At 42.4% G+C, this 16304-nt stretch overlaps 1 protein-coding gene across 1 annotated transcript in view; it reads right to left on the reverse strand.

Annotated features, from left to right (window-relative positions):
- Positions 1–16304, reverse strand: part of LOC100358478 (uncharacterized) — a 285002-nt gene that overhangs the window by 179947 nt on the left and 88751 nt on the right. Inside the window, exons 75-85 of the mRNA XM_089328728.1 lie at positions 14854–15009; positions 14324–14524; positions 8771–8925; positions 8521–8689; positions 8106–8202; positions 7206–7318; positions 5802–5927; positions 4731–4859; positions 4377–4487; positions 4025–4087; positions 405–539 (exon numbers count right to left, since the gene is read on the reverse strand). Coding sequence (XP_089184854.1) covers positions 405–539; positions 4025–4087; positions 4377–4487; positions 4731–4859; positions 5802–5927; positions 7206–7318; positions 8106–8202; positions 8521–8689; positions 8771–8925; positions 14324–14524; positions 14854–15009 — 1455 coding nt within the window. The remainder of the gene's footprint in view (positions 1–404; positions 540–4024; positions 4088–4376; positions 4488–4730; positions 4860–5801; positions 5928–7205; positions 7319–8105; positions 8203–8520; positions 8690–8770; positions 8926–14323; positions 14525–14853; positions 15010–16304) is intronic.

Genomic DNA, 16304 nt, shown 5'->3' on the forward strand with positions numbered 1-16304 from the left:
AGTCGGTGAATATGCGTTCAACATCCAGCAGTTTCTGTAGATGTCAGCCCAGGGAGGCTCGCCATGTCCCAAGAGGGATTGACTGAAGAGATCAATTAACTCCTACAGAATGACCGAATAGAAAGACAAAAAACAAATATCCCCACCAGAATGTAAGGAAAGCAAAGTTCTAAGGTATTTATTACAACACCTCTGAGATTTTAGAGCAGAAACCTCAAGCCAAGTAGAAGGCATGAGGGTGTGCAGGGCTGTGCCATTCCCAGGTGGGGGAAGTGCAGTCTAGTGTGTCCTAAGTCCTTCTTGGGAGACTTTATCCTTTTAACTAAAGGTTCGTGAAACCCATTGTAGGTACAGAGATGGACACACACATGCGCGCACGCACACACACACACACACACACTTACAATCCATAAGCCGTCAAACTTCAAGCTCTTCTCGGGATTCTGTGGGTTGGTGTACATTTCTTGTATTTCCCTCTTCCACCAGCTGACAGTTGAATTACGGAAAAAGTCTGGGAAGGCCGCATAAGCTCGGTATTGCTGTAAGAATTAAATACAGTCCATTTGTCCCAAACACATATATTAGAGAGCAGATAGGCACCCACTGGGAATTCATGCAAAGACTAGAACCACAACATAATAGTTTGATCATAGCCAAAAATAAATAACAGTCCTGATTCTGCAGAAAAACACTGAAAGTAAGGACGAGAAATTACTTCAAATCGCACCCCATCTGCTAAAATGGAAAAGATACATATTTGGCTTTCCTTTTCCCCAGTAGCATGAATGGTAACAAGCAGAACCCACTATCTCAGTGTTAGATCACAGCCCTTAGCTTCTGTCTTGCCATTGCCTACAGACTTCGTGAACACAAAGCAGAAGCCAGGAGAACCTGCAGCCCCACAGGGCAGACATAGTTGCACTGAGCCAGGTGAGAAAAAAACAGGTGAACCATGAGGAAGCACCTGCGTTCTCTAAGCCTTCAGAATCGCATGCAAGCGTGTGTGTAATGCAAATTGGGAGGACTTGAACAGGACTTCTCTTCACCTCCCCTCAACTATAAAATCAGTGTGTTATTTTAGCCAAAAGTGTAGACAACATGTACCTCCCTTTGAATGATTCCCAATGGTGTTTCTTTGTATGCCTCAATGCCTAGCCTCCACTGTGTTACTAACTGCATTTTAAGAGCTAAAGAATCACACACACAAAAAGAATCAAACAATGCTGGAATCAAGGGTGGGGAGAAACAGCAGAAACAGGAATGGGCCTAGGGGAACTAAGGTTCTTATACACAGTAGACAAAATGCAAGGAGGAGTCCATGTGTCTAGATAGAAGGCAAGGGAAGAGACAGAAATGGATCAGTAGACGAGAGTCTTCCCAGCAGAAGAACGTCCTTCAGACTTCCGAGAGGGTCACACCAGGGATGCACTTGTTGGTAAAAAACCACAGGACCAGATAAAGAGAACCTTTCACCAGCCAGACAGCTCCAGTCTAGCCAAGGTTGGGACACTGGGGAGGGTGGAGGACAGAGAATTAGAATAAAGTCAGTGCCAATTCTGTTGAGTCAGAATTGTACCCAATGTGGGATTCAGTGGGAATTAAAGTAAACATGATTTATCAACCTCATAAAATTCTGCACTTGTGATCTTTATCCACATAACAAAAAAATGTTCCGTCATTGCCCAAAGTACTGGTTTTCCCTCACTCCTATCTGTGTCCAACTCCAGCCTTATTGCCTCTGTTCTCACTACCTCTGCTCATCAGCCCACCTGCATATGGTGCTATCAAAGTGCCATTCCTAGACCACACTCAAGATCAGTTGACTTAAGTCTCCAAACTTTGAACTCAGAAAAGCACTGTCTACAGGCTGTTTCTTAGGTCAGACTTACACACCAGTAGCCTCATTCTCTACCAGCATCATCTAATAGATTTTTTGAATATAATTACTGTAGCAATTAAGATTTCTTATGAGCTGCCTAATAGATCCAGAACCCTATAATACAGTGTTTCTCAGGGGTGCAATTGACATTTAGGGCAAGATCATTTAGGGAGAACCCACTGCAATAAGAGCTACAGGCATCCCTGGTCACCACACAGAAACAGCCACTTGGTGTTCCCCAGTCACTGTGATAGCCAGTGCTGCACTGAGGAGCCCCAAATGCCTGCAAGATGGCAGCACTGCCCATAAAGACTCACGAACTGTGGGACTCAGAGTAGCAGAGCTACCAACCCCTTGACATCTCACACGGCTGTCTACCAGTGCAAAGATGAAAAAGACAGGAAGCTCATGACCCCTAGGTGTTTATGGTCTGGCAGTTTCAGCTTCCTGGGGCACCAAATCTCAAGCAATCCTCTGTGAAAAGTAATGGGGAGAAAGAGTTAGATGCTCACCCTAGAGTTCATGATAGACAGACAGAAATGTGTCAAATAGTAGACAAACCAAACGAAAAGATGGGAACTGAGTCTGAACCATCCTTAACAACCATGGGAACCTGCTCTAGTTCTATTTTCCTATGGTGCCTACTGCTAGACAGTGACACACAGTCTAACAGGCACACAGACTGGTCCCAGTGTCACTTTCTTGTTTTGAATCTAGAGTTCAACTGCTGCTAATCGGCTCTGGGATCCAGGAGATACAAGAACAACACCAGATAAGTACATCGCTGGCTCACATAGGATGTAATCTCACTACTCCATTGAAATCGCCCAGCACTGGGCCCTTGGTCAACACACCATACTGTTTCCACTTAACGTCCACTTCCCCTCTATGACTTACCATTTGCTCTGAAAACTAACTCATCTAAGTAAGACATGGATTTCTGGCCTACCTCCTGCCAGCCCCATTCCTGGTGACTAGAGCCTTTCTCCTGTACCTCTGTCTAATGGCTACAACACTACATTATACAGAGAGAACTCATGTCCCTGAGTTTCTGTGAGACTTCTGCCTGGATTCACAGCCGCCGATCCATGCTCCCACAATATTGAGATTTATGTGATTAATCCTTGAGCCTGACAGACTCAAGACAGAACAACTTATATATACCACGTTGCTTGTATGAAAAGGCCAGCTTCTTTCTTTTGTTAGCCCTTGGCAAATGCCCTAGGAAATGAGCGCTTTACTTGTCTTCCCAGCTATTCTAGAGAGATTACATCAACTACATATGCCCTCCTGCAACCCTAATCTGAATGAATTCATTGTTGAAAAAGAGCTAAAAGGGGGTGGGCAAGCTCTTGCTTTGCAGAAGAGTGTCCACATACACAGAGAACCCCACTCACATATATTCTTAGAATAATCAGGAACAAAAAACAAATCAGGCTGCATCAGACCACTGTTCACACATCTTGGTCAGAGGATGTAGCTGAAAGTTTCCCCAACAATCAACAAACCATGTATTCATTCAAGCAACAAATGCTTAGCAAAGCTGGGGAAAATTCTGGTCCAGAAGCGTGGACTACCTAGGCCCATGACAAGTTCCAGAACAGAGCATGTTTTAACATAGGTCAGGAAACGGAGAGGTTTGACAGCCAAGTTGAGAAAACCAAGAAAGTAAGGGCAAGGGGATTTTTGTGAAAAGATTGAGAAGTCTCTCCATGAAAACGGTATGTACAGGGGAAAGGACTCAATCACTAAAGACAAGAATTAGAGACTGTTCCCAGTAGTGCCCAAGGCAGTAACAGTGACAGCTACACAGGTTCTTATTCAGAGAACATACAGTAATTCTCGGAGACATTATCCACTGAGATTTACATGGGTCTTTGGAATTTGACAGCTCTTGGTTTGAAGTCACAAACTCTTGGTTTGATGAGGATTTTAAGCTCTGAGTCTTAATTCACAAGAATAATAATTCCAAACTCCCTGTTGGCAGAAACAATTCTGCCTGTGAAGTAACTGGCATAAATGGAAATCTTAAAGTTTTTCCCTGGACATGTTCCTGTCCTTGGTACAGGCATGTCAAGAATCCTAAGCACAACTGCTCCTTCCAGCAACCCTGACCACACTCAACACCCACAGGGGGTCTCTCACCTCCACTTCACTGTCCCAGTCCAGAGAGCTGTTCACAACAACACCAGGGTAGTCAGGCCAGACCTGTGCAGAGAAAAAAGGTTCAGTAGCACCAAGCAGTCAATCCCTCTTACATGGTATTTCCTAAGAAACTTCAAGCTATAGCTCTAGAAGTAATAAGAATTTATCATGTAGGATTATACTATTTTTAAAAATGAATTCCACAATGCATCTATCTTACTTTAAAAGTGCTCAACACATTTTGATTGGAAAAAAGTGAAAACTGCTGACCCAAAGGCGACATAGAAAAAGAAAAATAAACCCACAGAGACAACCAGTGACCCGCCTGGGGACTTCACTGCCCAGCTCATACCTTTCCCCAGACAATGCCGCCGCCATTTGGGTATTTGATGAAGACGTCGTCCTCCACACCCCGAGTGAAGGCAGGGTAAGGCTGCGTCTCATTGCCAGAGATCGCTGGGTCCTGAAATCAAACCACAAGTCAGCTGCGAAAACCAAAGCTGGCAATGACAAGGATATGAAAAAGGAGAATTCCTGCAGAGAGAAGGCCTTAGGGTCCCCTGGGCAGTAGTTTCTGGACTCCAGGGAAATGCATTTTCTAGTGGGGCTTCCATTTCCTGCTCACTCCACAGAAGGAAGGACAGCACAGGGCCTTCTCCCCCACAGCCCACCAGCCTCCCCACATGACATCACAGTGAGCACCAACCAGGATGAGGATGACCCGCATCCCATCGCCACGCAGGCGCTGGATCAGAGCTGGGAGCCCAGCAAACTTGGGGCTGAGGGTGAAGTCCAGCTGCCGCTCCATGTAGTCGATGTCTGAGTACTGCACGTCCTGGGGAGAGACACAGGGCCACCGAGTGCTGCTGCGGTCCAAGCCCAGGCTCCACTAGCAGCCCTCTGCCACGGCACCCTGAGTTATAGACAGCGTCTTTTATGTCTTCACATCTCAGTATTATTTTCTTGGAAATACACCAACTTTTTCAAATTTTCAGTTATAAAATAAAAAGAAAAAGAATCCAGCAGGCAACACAGATGGCAAATCTACTATAAAATAAAAACCTGTAATGGCTTTAGAATTGTCAGTCTTCGAGTTAATGAGACATGATTTGTTTCTCATGAATATCACATGGTGTACTTCCCATTACCAGACCAACGGTAAACAATATAAAAAGTTAGATAGAATAAAATTAATACATCAGAGATCCATAGGACCGGTTCTCTGATTATTGGATCTCTTGTCCTCAAGTGAAAGACACAGTTCTGCCCCATTGATTTCTTCAGGAATCCAGGCCCTTAGAACCAGTGTTTTCCTCAGAGCTGATGGAGCACACGACAACAGTGTGAGAAGCAAGAAGCAAAAGGTTGGAACTGACGACATAGATATACGTATCTGCGAGTAACGGCCTGATTCCACTTGAGTTGTGCTTTAACGGGGCAGTTTGCAGGACCTTTGTTCACATGAAATCAAGATTTTTTCACTAAGAGTTTTGAAGTCAGGTAAAAGAAATAGAAGGACACACGATGCAGCAAGAAAGGCACTGGAGCCCTCTTAGCCCTGTCTGCCTTCGGTAAAATACTGTAAGTTTTGAGTTCCATCTCTATAAGAAGACAGGACCCCCATGTGTTACTGTAGCAGGAGGAGGCACTATGTGACACTGTATGAAAAAGTACTTTTTCTTTGTAGAATATCATAAAATTTTACAAAGGAGTCCAGAAACAGAGACCCCTGGGTGAGTGTGAGGTCCAGAACCAGGCCCCAGCACTGAGAACTTACATAGGGGATCTGGGCCGCCACCATGTCATCATACAGGTTGGCAATCTCCGTGTCATTCTCATAGCCATAGCGACACAGCTGGAAGCCCAGGGACCAGTAAGGCACCATCACAGGACGGCCAATCACCTGGGAAGTAGACACCAAGTATTAGTCCTCAAGAAGCAGGAGCTGGATGGAAGTTCTGTATGAAGGAATAAGAATATTTTTCCCGTATGCCAAACCAAACATTCAAATCTGGAGAGAAACTGAGGGAATGCAGAGCCAGTGAGATGTTGTGGGAAGACCTCCCTGCTAGACTTGATGACTTCCTTGGAATTCTTGAAAATCTGATTTGCTCTTATTCCTGCAGGCAATCTAGATACTTCTCCTATATGGAAGCCAAAGGCCTGGCTTAGCATTCAGGCTCCAGGTCCTGCTGGGTTTGTGATCTCGAGCAAATGTTAAATAACCTCTCTGCAGACTGATCTCTTAATGATAAGTTGGGGCTAGTAGCAGTATGTCTCACACTGGTTTCATGAGGACTGAGTTAATACAAGCTACTTAGAAAATAAGTGGAAGAGGGAATTCAAAGGGAAGTTTAGTTTGATGCAAAAATATTTTGAAACTCATGTATATGAACTTGAATTTCTAAGAACTTTAGAAAGTTCTTAGAAAATACTTATTATGATTAAAGTATCCATGGTTTTCAATTTTTTCTCCATCAAAATAAAGCTTACCTTTAATTCCATTTTCCTTGAAACTTTGAAATACTCTCCTATCTGCATTGCTATATTGATATATGTTATGGAACAGATAAGTGACACATTTAGTGGCTGGTACATAAGTATGTGTTGCTGGCACCACAACTGTCACTATATTTCAATCCCCACAATCACATCATTACCACAATCCCCCTCATTGCCCTCGTTGTTATCATCATCACCACCATCATCACTAACATCACCCCCGTCAATCCCTGCAACAGTCGCCCCCACTACCACCACTGTTTCCACCACGACCATCACTAGCACCACCAGCACTAACACCATCACTCTCCTCACACCCCAAACCGACACCACCATCACCCCAACACCATCAAAACCAAAACCACCACTGCTATCAACGTCATTGTTCTCATCATCCCCACAATCACCACACAACACCCCCACCCAGCTCCTCACTGTTACCACTGTCATCATCATCATCATCACTACCACTACTACACCTGTTCCTCTTCAACGTTCAGAAAGGCTATTCATCCCAGGAGTTTTATAAGGTGCACATTTATCCTTATTCTACACTCTACCTATCTCTAAGAAACAAAACAAATCCAATTACTCATCTGAAACTCATACCTCCTAATGTAGGTACTGCACACAGAATGTGCTGTATAAACACTTGACAACCAATCAAACTCCCTCCTACCTCGGTGTACTGCTGAGTGACAAGCTCTGGAGTGGGCCCCAAGAACACATAGAAGTCCAGAACTCCCCCTGTGGTCCGGTAAGTCAGGGCGGGCGTGGGCTGGAACGTCACATCTGTGGTGCAGGAAAATGCCGACCATGAGGGAATCCTTCAAGGTGGGGAATCACCTCTTTCGTCCTCTACCTGCGCCCTCCGTACTGAAGAGAACTAAGAGCGATTCCCACACAGGACTGATGCAGTTACACGAAGTCCATGGGGCCCCATCCCCGGACCTTTCTTTGCTGTTCTTCATTATTTTGTTGTACATTTTATCATTCTGCTCTATTAAAAGTATTTTACCACTTTTATTTCAGAATAATATAAGACATGCAAGAAGTTAAAAATAGCACTCAGAGTTTCTGTGTACACTTCACTCAGCTTCTTCCAACGATAATATCTTACATACAAAATGGATATTGTCAGACTTAAAGAAACTGACACAGCTACAATACTATTAACTCAAGTATGCACCTTATGACTTTCATCCACTTTTATGCACGTCTTTTCTCCACCTACCAATGTTCAAGATTTTTTTCATATCTTTACACCTCTTAAATGAGTGCTCAAATTTTAGCTTCACTGGTAATTCAATGATACAGCTGGCTCTCTCTAGCTGACCTTGGAGTATTTAGGACTCAGGTTAGCTAACGCTGCTTACACAGCTTTTGCCAAAACAACAGCTGAGTGAAGCCTTAACACTTATTACTGAACTGAAATAAATCGAAAGTCTACAGAAATAGAACGCTTAAAACTCCACAAGATGATAATTTTGATCTCAGTGGGAAGCTAGGTCAAATATATTCCAGGGCTACTCAAGAATTAACGGTGCACAGAGATGAGGGAGCCATGGCACAGGCTTACCCATGGCGTTGCTGTTCAACAGGAGCACTCCGTGGGCACTGCCATCCTCCTCCAGGCCCATGTAGTAGGGGTGCACCCCATAGGAATTCATCTTGTACTAAGAACCAGGACAGAGAGGCGGAAAGGGGTTAAAGACATTGTGGCTGAGAAACTCAACAAAAGTATGATGGTTCAGACTTCCCCAAAAAAGTTAAATATAGGGAGAAAGAAACTCAACAAAAATTTGATTCTTAAATGAGTCCAGTCTTCCTTGTGACTGATTAAACACAGGTGACCAGAGAGCCTGGGAACTACACCCCTGGTGGAGAAGCAGAAGGGGGGACCCAGCAGGTGGAGTCTGGCAGGGCACAGCACAGCGCGTGCACACCCAGCGCTGGCAGAGGGGCAGACACAGAACCCAGCGCTCCGTCCTTACCCCCGGGGGCTGGTCTCGGGAGAACATGCCCCACGTGTGCCAGTTCAGGTCTCTCCTGAAGGCCGTGTGCTCCGTCTCCCCAAAGCCGTACAGGTACGCAGAGGGCAGGCGGGTGGAGATGCGGATGAACAGGTCATTGAACAGGAAGCCGAGCAGCTGAGAGTCCCAGCTGCAACACAGACAGGGGTTGGGAGCAGACACGGACCTCCCTCGGGGCCCGAGCAGCTGGCTTTCCCAGGACAGCACTTACATGACAGCGCCTGTGCTCTTGCGGCGAATCACCACCCCGAATGGGTTCTCCCCAATGGAGACCTCGTAGAGCCGACTCTCAGGGCTGCTGGCTGGAACCCCGGGTAAGTTCAGAGGGACTGGGACCTCATACCGACTGTTGTTGGGGTCATAGATCTAGGCCAGAGGGAACAGGTGTTAGACAAGGGTGCAGGTGGGGGAATAAAGTTTGGTGTGCCATCACACCTTCTATAATTATTGTATTGTATAATTAAACAGAGATAGAAGAGAGAATTTTGTATGCTCTTATCACAAATAAATAATTGATGTCTGAGATGATGGATAAATATCCAGACTTGATCAATATGTAATGTGGAAATGCACTAAATATTATGCTGTAGTAAATAAAGATATACAATTATTATCTGTCAGTAAAAAAGAAAGATTGGGAGCAAGAATAATTCTGTTTAAATCTATACCGTTAGCAGAACCATGGTGTACCTGACAAAGTGCCTGCATGTTATATATATTTTTTGTCTTTGAATTCACAGCTGGGATTGAATTAACATGTCAAAGAAAAATGTAAAGATTTCACATTTTATTTGCCCTATCACATTTTTAATGTTTTTTTTAATTTTATTTAATGAACATAAATTTCCAAAGTACAGCTTATGGATTACAATGGCTCCCCCCCCCCCATAACTTCCCTCCCACCCACAACACTCCCCTCTCCCACTCCCTCTCCCCTTCCATTCACATCAAGATTAATTTTCAATTATCTTTATATACAGAAGATCAATTTAGCATATATTAAGTAAAGATTTCCAGTTTGCACCCACACAGAAACACAAAGTATAAAATACTATTTGAGTACTAGTTATAGCGTTAATTAAACACCTAAGAGTAATTGTGTATTTTTTTTATTTTTCCTCCCACTCACACCCCTCCCATCTCCTGCTCCCTCTCCCATTCCATTCACATCAAGATTCATTTTCAATTCTCTTTATATACAGAAGATCGATTTAGTATGTATTAAGTGAAGATTACATCAGTTTGCACTCACACAGAAACACAAAGTGTAAAATACTGTTTCAGTACTAGTTATAGCATTACTTCACTTTGGACAACACACTAAGGACAGATCCCACATGAGAAGTAAGTACACAGTGACTCCAGTTGTCGACTTAACAATTTGACACTCTTGTTTATGGCATCAGTAACCTCCCTAGGCTATAGTCATGAGTTGCCAAGGTTATGGAAGCATTTTGAGTTCACTGACTTCAATCTTATTCCGACAGGGTCATAGTCAAAGTGGAAGCTCTCTCCTCCCTTCAGAGAAAGATACCTCCCTCCTTGATGGCCCCATTCTTTCCACTGGGATCTCACTCGCAGAGATCTTCCATTTAGGTCTTTTTTTTTTTTCAGGGTGTCTTGGCTTTCCATGCCTAAAATACTCCCATGGGCTCTTCAGCCATATCCGAATGCCTTAAGGGCTGATTCTGAGGCCAGAGTGCTATTTGGGACATCTGCCATTCTATAAATCTGCTGTGTATCCTGCTTCCCATGATGGATTGTTCTCTCCCTTTTTGATTCTATCAGCTAGGATTAGCAGACACAAGTCTTGTTTGTGTGATCCCTTTGACTCTTAGACCTATCAGTGTGATCAACTGTGAACTGAAATTGATCACTTTGACTAGTGAGATGGCACTGGTACATGCCACCTTGATGGGATTGTATTGGGATCCCCTGGCATGATTCTAACTCCACCATTTAGGGCAAGTCCTATTGAGCATTTCCCAAATTGTACTTCTCCTCCCTCTCTTATTCCCACTCATATTTAACAGGGATCACTTTTCACTTAAAATTTAAACACCTAAGAATAATTGTGTGTTAATCACAGAGTTCAACCAATAGGATTAAGTAGAACAAAAAAATACTAAAAGGGATAAAGTATTAATTTGTACATCAACAGTCAGGACAAGGGCTGATCAAGTCACTGTTTCTCATAATGTTATTTCACTTCAACAAGTTTCCCCTTTGGTGTTCAGTTAGTTGTCGCCAATCAGGGAGAACATATGATATTTGTTCCTTTGGGACTGGCTTAATTCACTCAGCATGATGTTTCCCAGATTCCTCCATCTTGTTGCAAATGACCGGATTTCATTGTTTTTGACTGCTGTATAGTATTCTATAGAGTACATGTCCCATAATTTCTTTATCCAATCTACTGTTGATCGGCATTTAGATTGACTCCAGGTCTTAGCTATTGTGAATTGAGCTGCAGTAAACATCAATGTGCAGACAGCTTTCTTATTTGCCAATTTCATTTCCTCTGGGCAAATTCCAAGGAGTGGGATGGCTGGGTTGAATGGTAGGATTATATTCTGGTTTCTGAGGAATCTCCAGAGTGACTTCCATAGTGGCTTAACCAATTTGCATTCCCACCAACAGTGGGTTAGTGTCCCTTTTTCCCCACATCCTCTCCAGCATCTATTGTTGGTAGATTTCTGTATGTGAGCCATTCTAACTGGGGTGAGGTGAAACCTCATTGTGGTTTTGATTTGCATTTCCCTGATTGCTAGTGCCTGTCTCATTTTTAAGGTCTCTATCACATTAATGTATTCACTTGGAAATTTGTGCAAACGTGAAAAATAATTCAGAAATCAGTGTGGCATCTATGAATATATCATTATTTTTTTATTTTTTATATAATATATAACGTAATTATTAATTTTATGTGCATATGAATATATGAAGACCTGAAAACTTTCAGAATTAAAAGGACCCCCCCATTTCAAGTATTCTTTTAGTTATTTATGTTCAGGGAAAACATATGGTATCTGTCTTTTGGGGACTGGCTAACTTCACTAAGTATACCTGAAGCGTAATGGATTGGAGTGGAATGGACATTTTGAGACTCAATGAGTGTTTATCATCCTGTCTCCTCCATTGAGGAACAGCTTTTTTTTCCTCATCATACTATTTGTTGAACTCTTTTACTTAGAGTAGGGTTAACTACACTATCATTAAGTATACTGAAAATAGATCTTTTTTAAAGTTAAGTTTGGGAATGTGAGAGGGGGGTAGAAGTGTTGGAGTGTGGGCAGGAGGAAGGGTAAGGGGGAAGTGTCACTATGTTCCTAAATGTGCATATAAGAAATATATGAAACTTGCATAACTTAAATAAAATTTTAAAAAGAACCCTCAAATAATTCAAGTATGTTTTATTAAAAGAATTATAGATTACATATAAATCTGAGTCACTGCATATCTACCATTTGCTTGGTGAACACTGTACTGGACACTAGGGTTGTGAACTAAATAAGTCATGGCTGTCACTTTAAGAAATCCACCTGGTTTGGGGAAGTGAATGTGAAAGATCTATGATCCCGCATAGTGTGTTCTAGTGCAGAACTGTGCAGATTTCTGGGAGATTACAGGAAAGGAAACGTCTGTTGCTGTTTTTGAGAGAATGAGATGGTTACATGGAAGAAATACAGGCATTAAAAGCTTTATAGCCATTAACCAAGCACAGAAATGGTATCATACATTCTAGTAAAGAAATAAAACAAAGGCACAGAATGTTAAAAAGTAGACTCATAAAGATGCAAATAATTAGGAGAGACTACTGCATGGTCAGAAGGCAGAGTAGACAGGAGTTAGGGCTAATACCCCAGGGGAGTATATTCTCTTTAAACCCATTAGGCACTGCCATATGCTGGTGCTATGAAGACACCAACATAAAAGAGCATGATGCCTGCATTAGGAGAGTCCACACTGACGCCACACTGTGAAGAACCTTTCAGTCAATGCCACAGTGTCCTCACCTCATTAATTTGATTTCTCAATAAACACCCTGAGTGCTTACAATCTATCAGCCTCTGAGTAAGATTTCAGAAGCTCCAATATAAAAAATTGAATTCTTATCCTTAAGAGGCTCATAGTTTAATACAGAAACAGACATAAGAACAGATAGTCCTCCTTTCACCCTTAGTTATGATGAAACCATGGAAGGAAAACAAATCACTAATCTTTAGTGATTATTCACAGATAACTCAAATTCAGAGCCCACCATGAACTCATCATCTTGTATAGACAAAGCACAGACTGTTTCAGTGTTCCTATGTCAGTTAACATCACTGCTATCTACACGCAGATGCAGGTTAGAAACATGATAATTGTCTCATGATTCCCTCTTTCATCACTACCTGTATATCCATCACCAAGTCCTGTAAGACAATCGTCTCCATGTCATCATGCCCACCGTTCTCTATCTCCTTTCCTGTACATACTCTAAGCTCTGTCCCTTACCTGGTCTAATGAGAGTCTCTAACTTGTCTCTCCACAAGCACTCTTGTTCTGCCCACAGTTTCCTTACAGTAGCCACAGCAGTCTTTTCACAGTGAAAATTGGGACAGGTCTCACTGTCCCATCAATGCCTTTACATTGCTCTTAGGATCAGGATATGGATCTAGTCTATTGTTGCATGGTCAACTTAGCAGAGTAAACTTTTATTAGGGTCTATAATCTTGAATAACAAAAAGTAACAGAACTGAAAAGGCCTACCCAATACCTGATGTAAAAGCTGTGATTACCCTTTTTCCCCCCAAGGTATGTATGTATGTATGTATTTAAAACTTTTATTTAACAAATGCAAATTTCATATGTACAACTTTAGGAATATAGTGGTTCTTCCCCCCATACCCGCCCTCCTTCCTGCACTCCTGCCCCACCTCCTACTCCCTCTCCCATCCCATTCTTCATTAAGATTGATTTTAATTAACTTTATATACAGAAGACCAACTCTATAATAAGTGAAGATTCAACAGTTTGTGCGCACACACACACACACACACATATACACAACATATAAAGTACAGTTTGAGAACAGTTTTGCAGTTAATTCTCATAATACAACTCATTAAGGGCAGAGGTCCTACGTGGGGAGTAAGTGCACAGTGACTCCTGTTGTTAATTTAACAATTAACAGTCTAATGCATCATGTCAGTGATCACCTGAGGCTCTTGATATGAGCTACCGAGGCTATGGAAGTCTCTTGTGACCACAAACTCCATCAGTATTTAGGCAAGGCCATAAGTGAAGTGGAAGTTCTCTCCTTCCTTCAAAGAAAGGTACCTCCTTCTTTGATAGCCCCTTCTTTCCACTGGAGTCTCACTCACAGAGATCTTTCATGTAGGATGTTTTTTGCCACAGTATCTTGGCTTTCCACACAACATCTAAATGCCTTAAGGGTTGATTCTGAGGTCAGAGTGCTACTTAAAGTGATTGTCATTCTATGAGTCTGCTGTGTGGACTGCTTCCCATGTTGGACATTCCCTCCATTTTAATTCTGTCTATTATTATTACCAGGTACTTGATGCTAATTATGTGATCTCTTTAACATTTAATCCTGTCTATATGATCACTTTAACACTTAATTTGAACACTTTAACAATTAAGATGGCATTTTTACCACCAATTTTAATGGGATTTGGAGTCCCATGACAAGTTTTTAAACTGTACCCTTAGAACTGAGTCCATAGGACTGTATGCAGAACTATACAACTGTGCTTACCTTAAACTGCAGCATTTCATTCTTGTGATAGGTCACTTGCAGGCGCAGGGGGTTCACGGGTGTGGAAGGGAAGGCGTTGGCTTCAACAGAGGACTTTAGGGAGATGTCAGCAGTGGCTCCATCTGAGTTATACTGAACATTGCTGACCGAGTATAGATCATTGACGAAGTAGCAGAAAGGGACCCCAGGAGAACTGGATTCCTGAAAGAAAAGGCCAGTGTTGGATCAGCGTGTGGTCCCAGAAACAGCAAAGAGAAATGGCAGGAAGACTCAAAAGGAGAGAGAAAGCCAGTCCATCACACATTCACTTACAGATCAATTTGATAGAGCCACACACATTCAAATTCCTGGTCAGAAAGCAAATATCAAGAAAATTTATCCCATTCCTATTTCCACCTACTATTCACATCTAAGTCAGGTTCCTTTAGAAGCTCATTCTATGGGTTTTAGGTAGCTGTGCACGTACTGGGGCTATTCTCATCACAGTGCAGGGTAAGCAGAAAGGCTTGTAAGGTATTAAGTCTGGTTACCTCCCAGACACAGCCACGGGAAATGCAGCTGTCTGCAGAAACTCCCTGCTCATCAGGATAGCAGTCGATCTTTTCCTCATCCCTCGTCGTCGTCAAGGTCCACTCCACCGTGTACGCTTCTCCCAGGGCAAGGTCAATTTCTGTGATAACAGCCACCTGTGGGAATGGAAAGGTGCAAGGACATTCATCCAGAGGGCAAAGGCCTTCCTAAAAATGAAATCAAAGACCAAATTCTCCAGCATCAATGGAACAACTGCAGCTGCCATGAAGAATTTAGGCCTGGTGGAGGGAAGGACTCAGGGGCACACATTTCTCACTCTATCAGACATGGACATTATATCATGGGCAGTTAGGTCAGACTGAACCTGGTATGAACATCCCTTTTCCTTCCTACCCTGACTCCTCTTTTCCCCTTTATTTTGTCTAAAAGGATCTCTCCTGCAGGTCCCAGTTAAAGCTGAAATTCTTGTTCTGGCGGAAAGAACACAGCAATAAGAAGCACATGACCTGGCTCTCATCTCCATTCTTCTGTGACAGGTTATTTCCATAGTTTATGTCTTACTTTTATCACTATAAAATTGATGCATTGACAAAATCATTATACACTGTCCATTTCTAATATCCCAGCCTCTTTTTCTTCTCCTCCAAAACAAGATGCTTAAAATTTGTGAAACCTTCACTAAACCCTACTCATCAATTCAAATACTTAATATATTTCTATAATATTGTTTATCTTTCTTGTACTTATCACTTCTAATAATAGCACATTCCAAGGTAAAGTTCTGACTTGGTTGTAGCGGTGAAATTAAATTCTAAGAATTATCATCCTTTTCCTGGTCTCCCAGTCGCAATCATCTTGCGCCTCCCTGACCTAATAATCTGCTGCCCTCAACACTCTAGACAATGTTCAATGGCACAGCCTTCATTCAAGGGTCAATATGAGGCCCTTGAGATTAAATCAAGAGTGAAGTCATCTTGGCACCTGAGACTTCCCAAATCTAACCACAAATTTGCTATTTAAACCGATCTCAATGTAAAAGTGAATATTAGCCATGCTAGTTACATAAAATTCACTGAATAATAATGTAAGTCTATTCTCAGTCCTTAGATTGAGTTGCTGTGATGGCTCAACTTGGAAAGTTTAACCTAGGTAAATGCCCTGTCTACTAAAATGTGTCTATTTGTGGAATACACTGCTAGATGTCTGTCCCATACGAAATGTTCCTTTTTTACTCACTATTTCAGTTTAGAATATTCAATTCCAATCAAGATCTCAATTTCTAACCAATAAAATGTAGCTGTGACCCTTAAGAGGTTAAGTTCAAATTCAGAGTGTTGCTAGCCAAGTGTTTTCTCTTTTATTTAAGGGCTTGAATTAATCTCTCTCCTCCCCTCTCCTCCCTTCTCCTCCCCTCTCCTCCCCTCTCCTCCCCTCTCCTCTCCTCTCCTCT

The sequence above is a fragment of the Oryctolagus cuniculus genome, chromosome 3, assembly GCF_051225735.1.
Source record: "Oryctolagus cuniculus isolate XC-2025 breed Fujian yellow rabbit chromosome 3, ASM5122573v1, whole genome shotgun sequence".
Classification (NCBI taxonomy): domain Eukaryota; kingdom Metazoa; phylum Chordata; class Mammalia; order Lagomorpha; family Leporidae; genus Oryctolagus; species Oryctolagus cuniculus.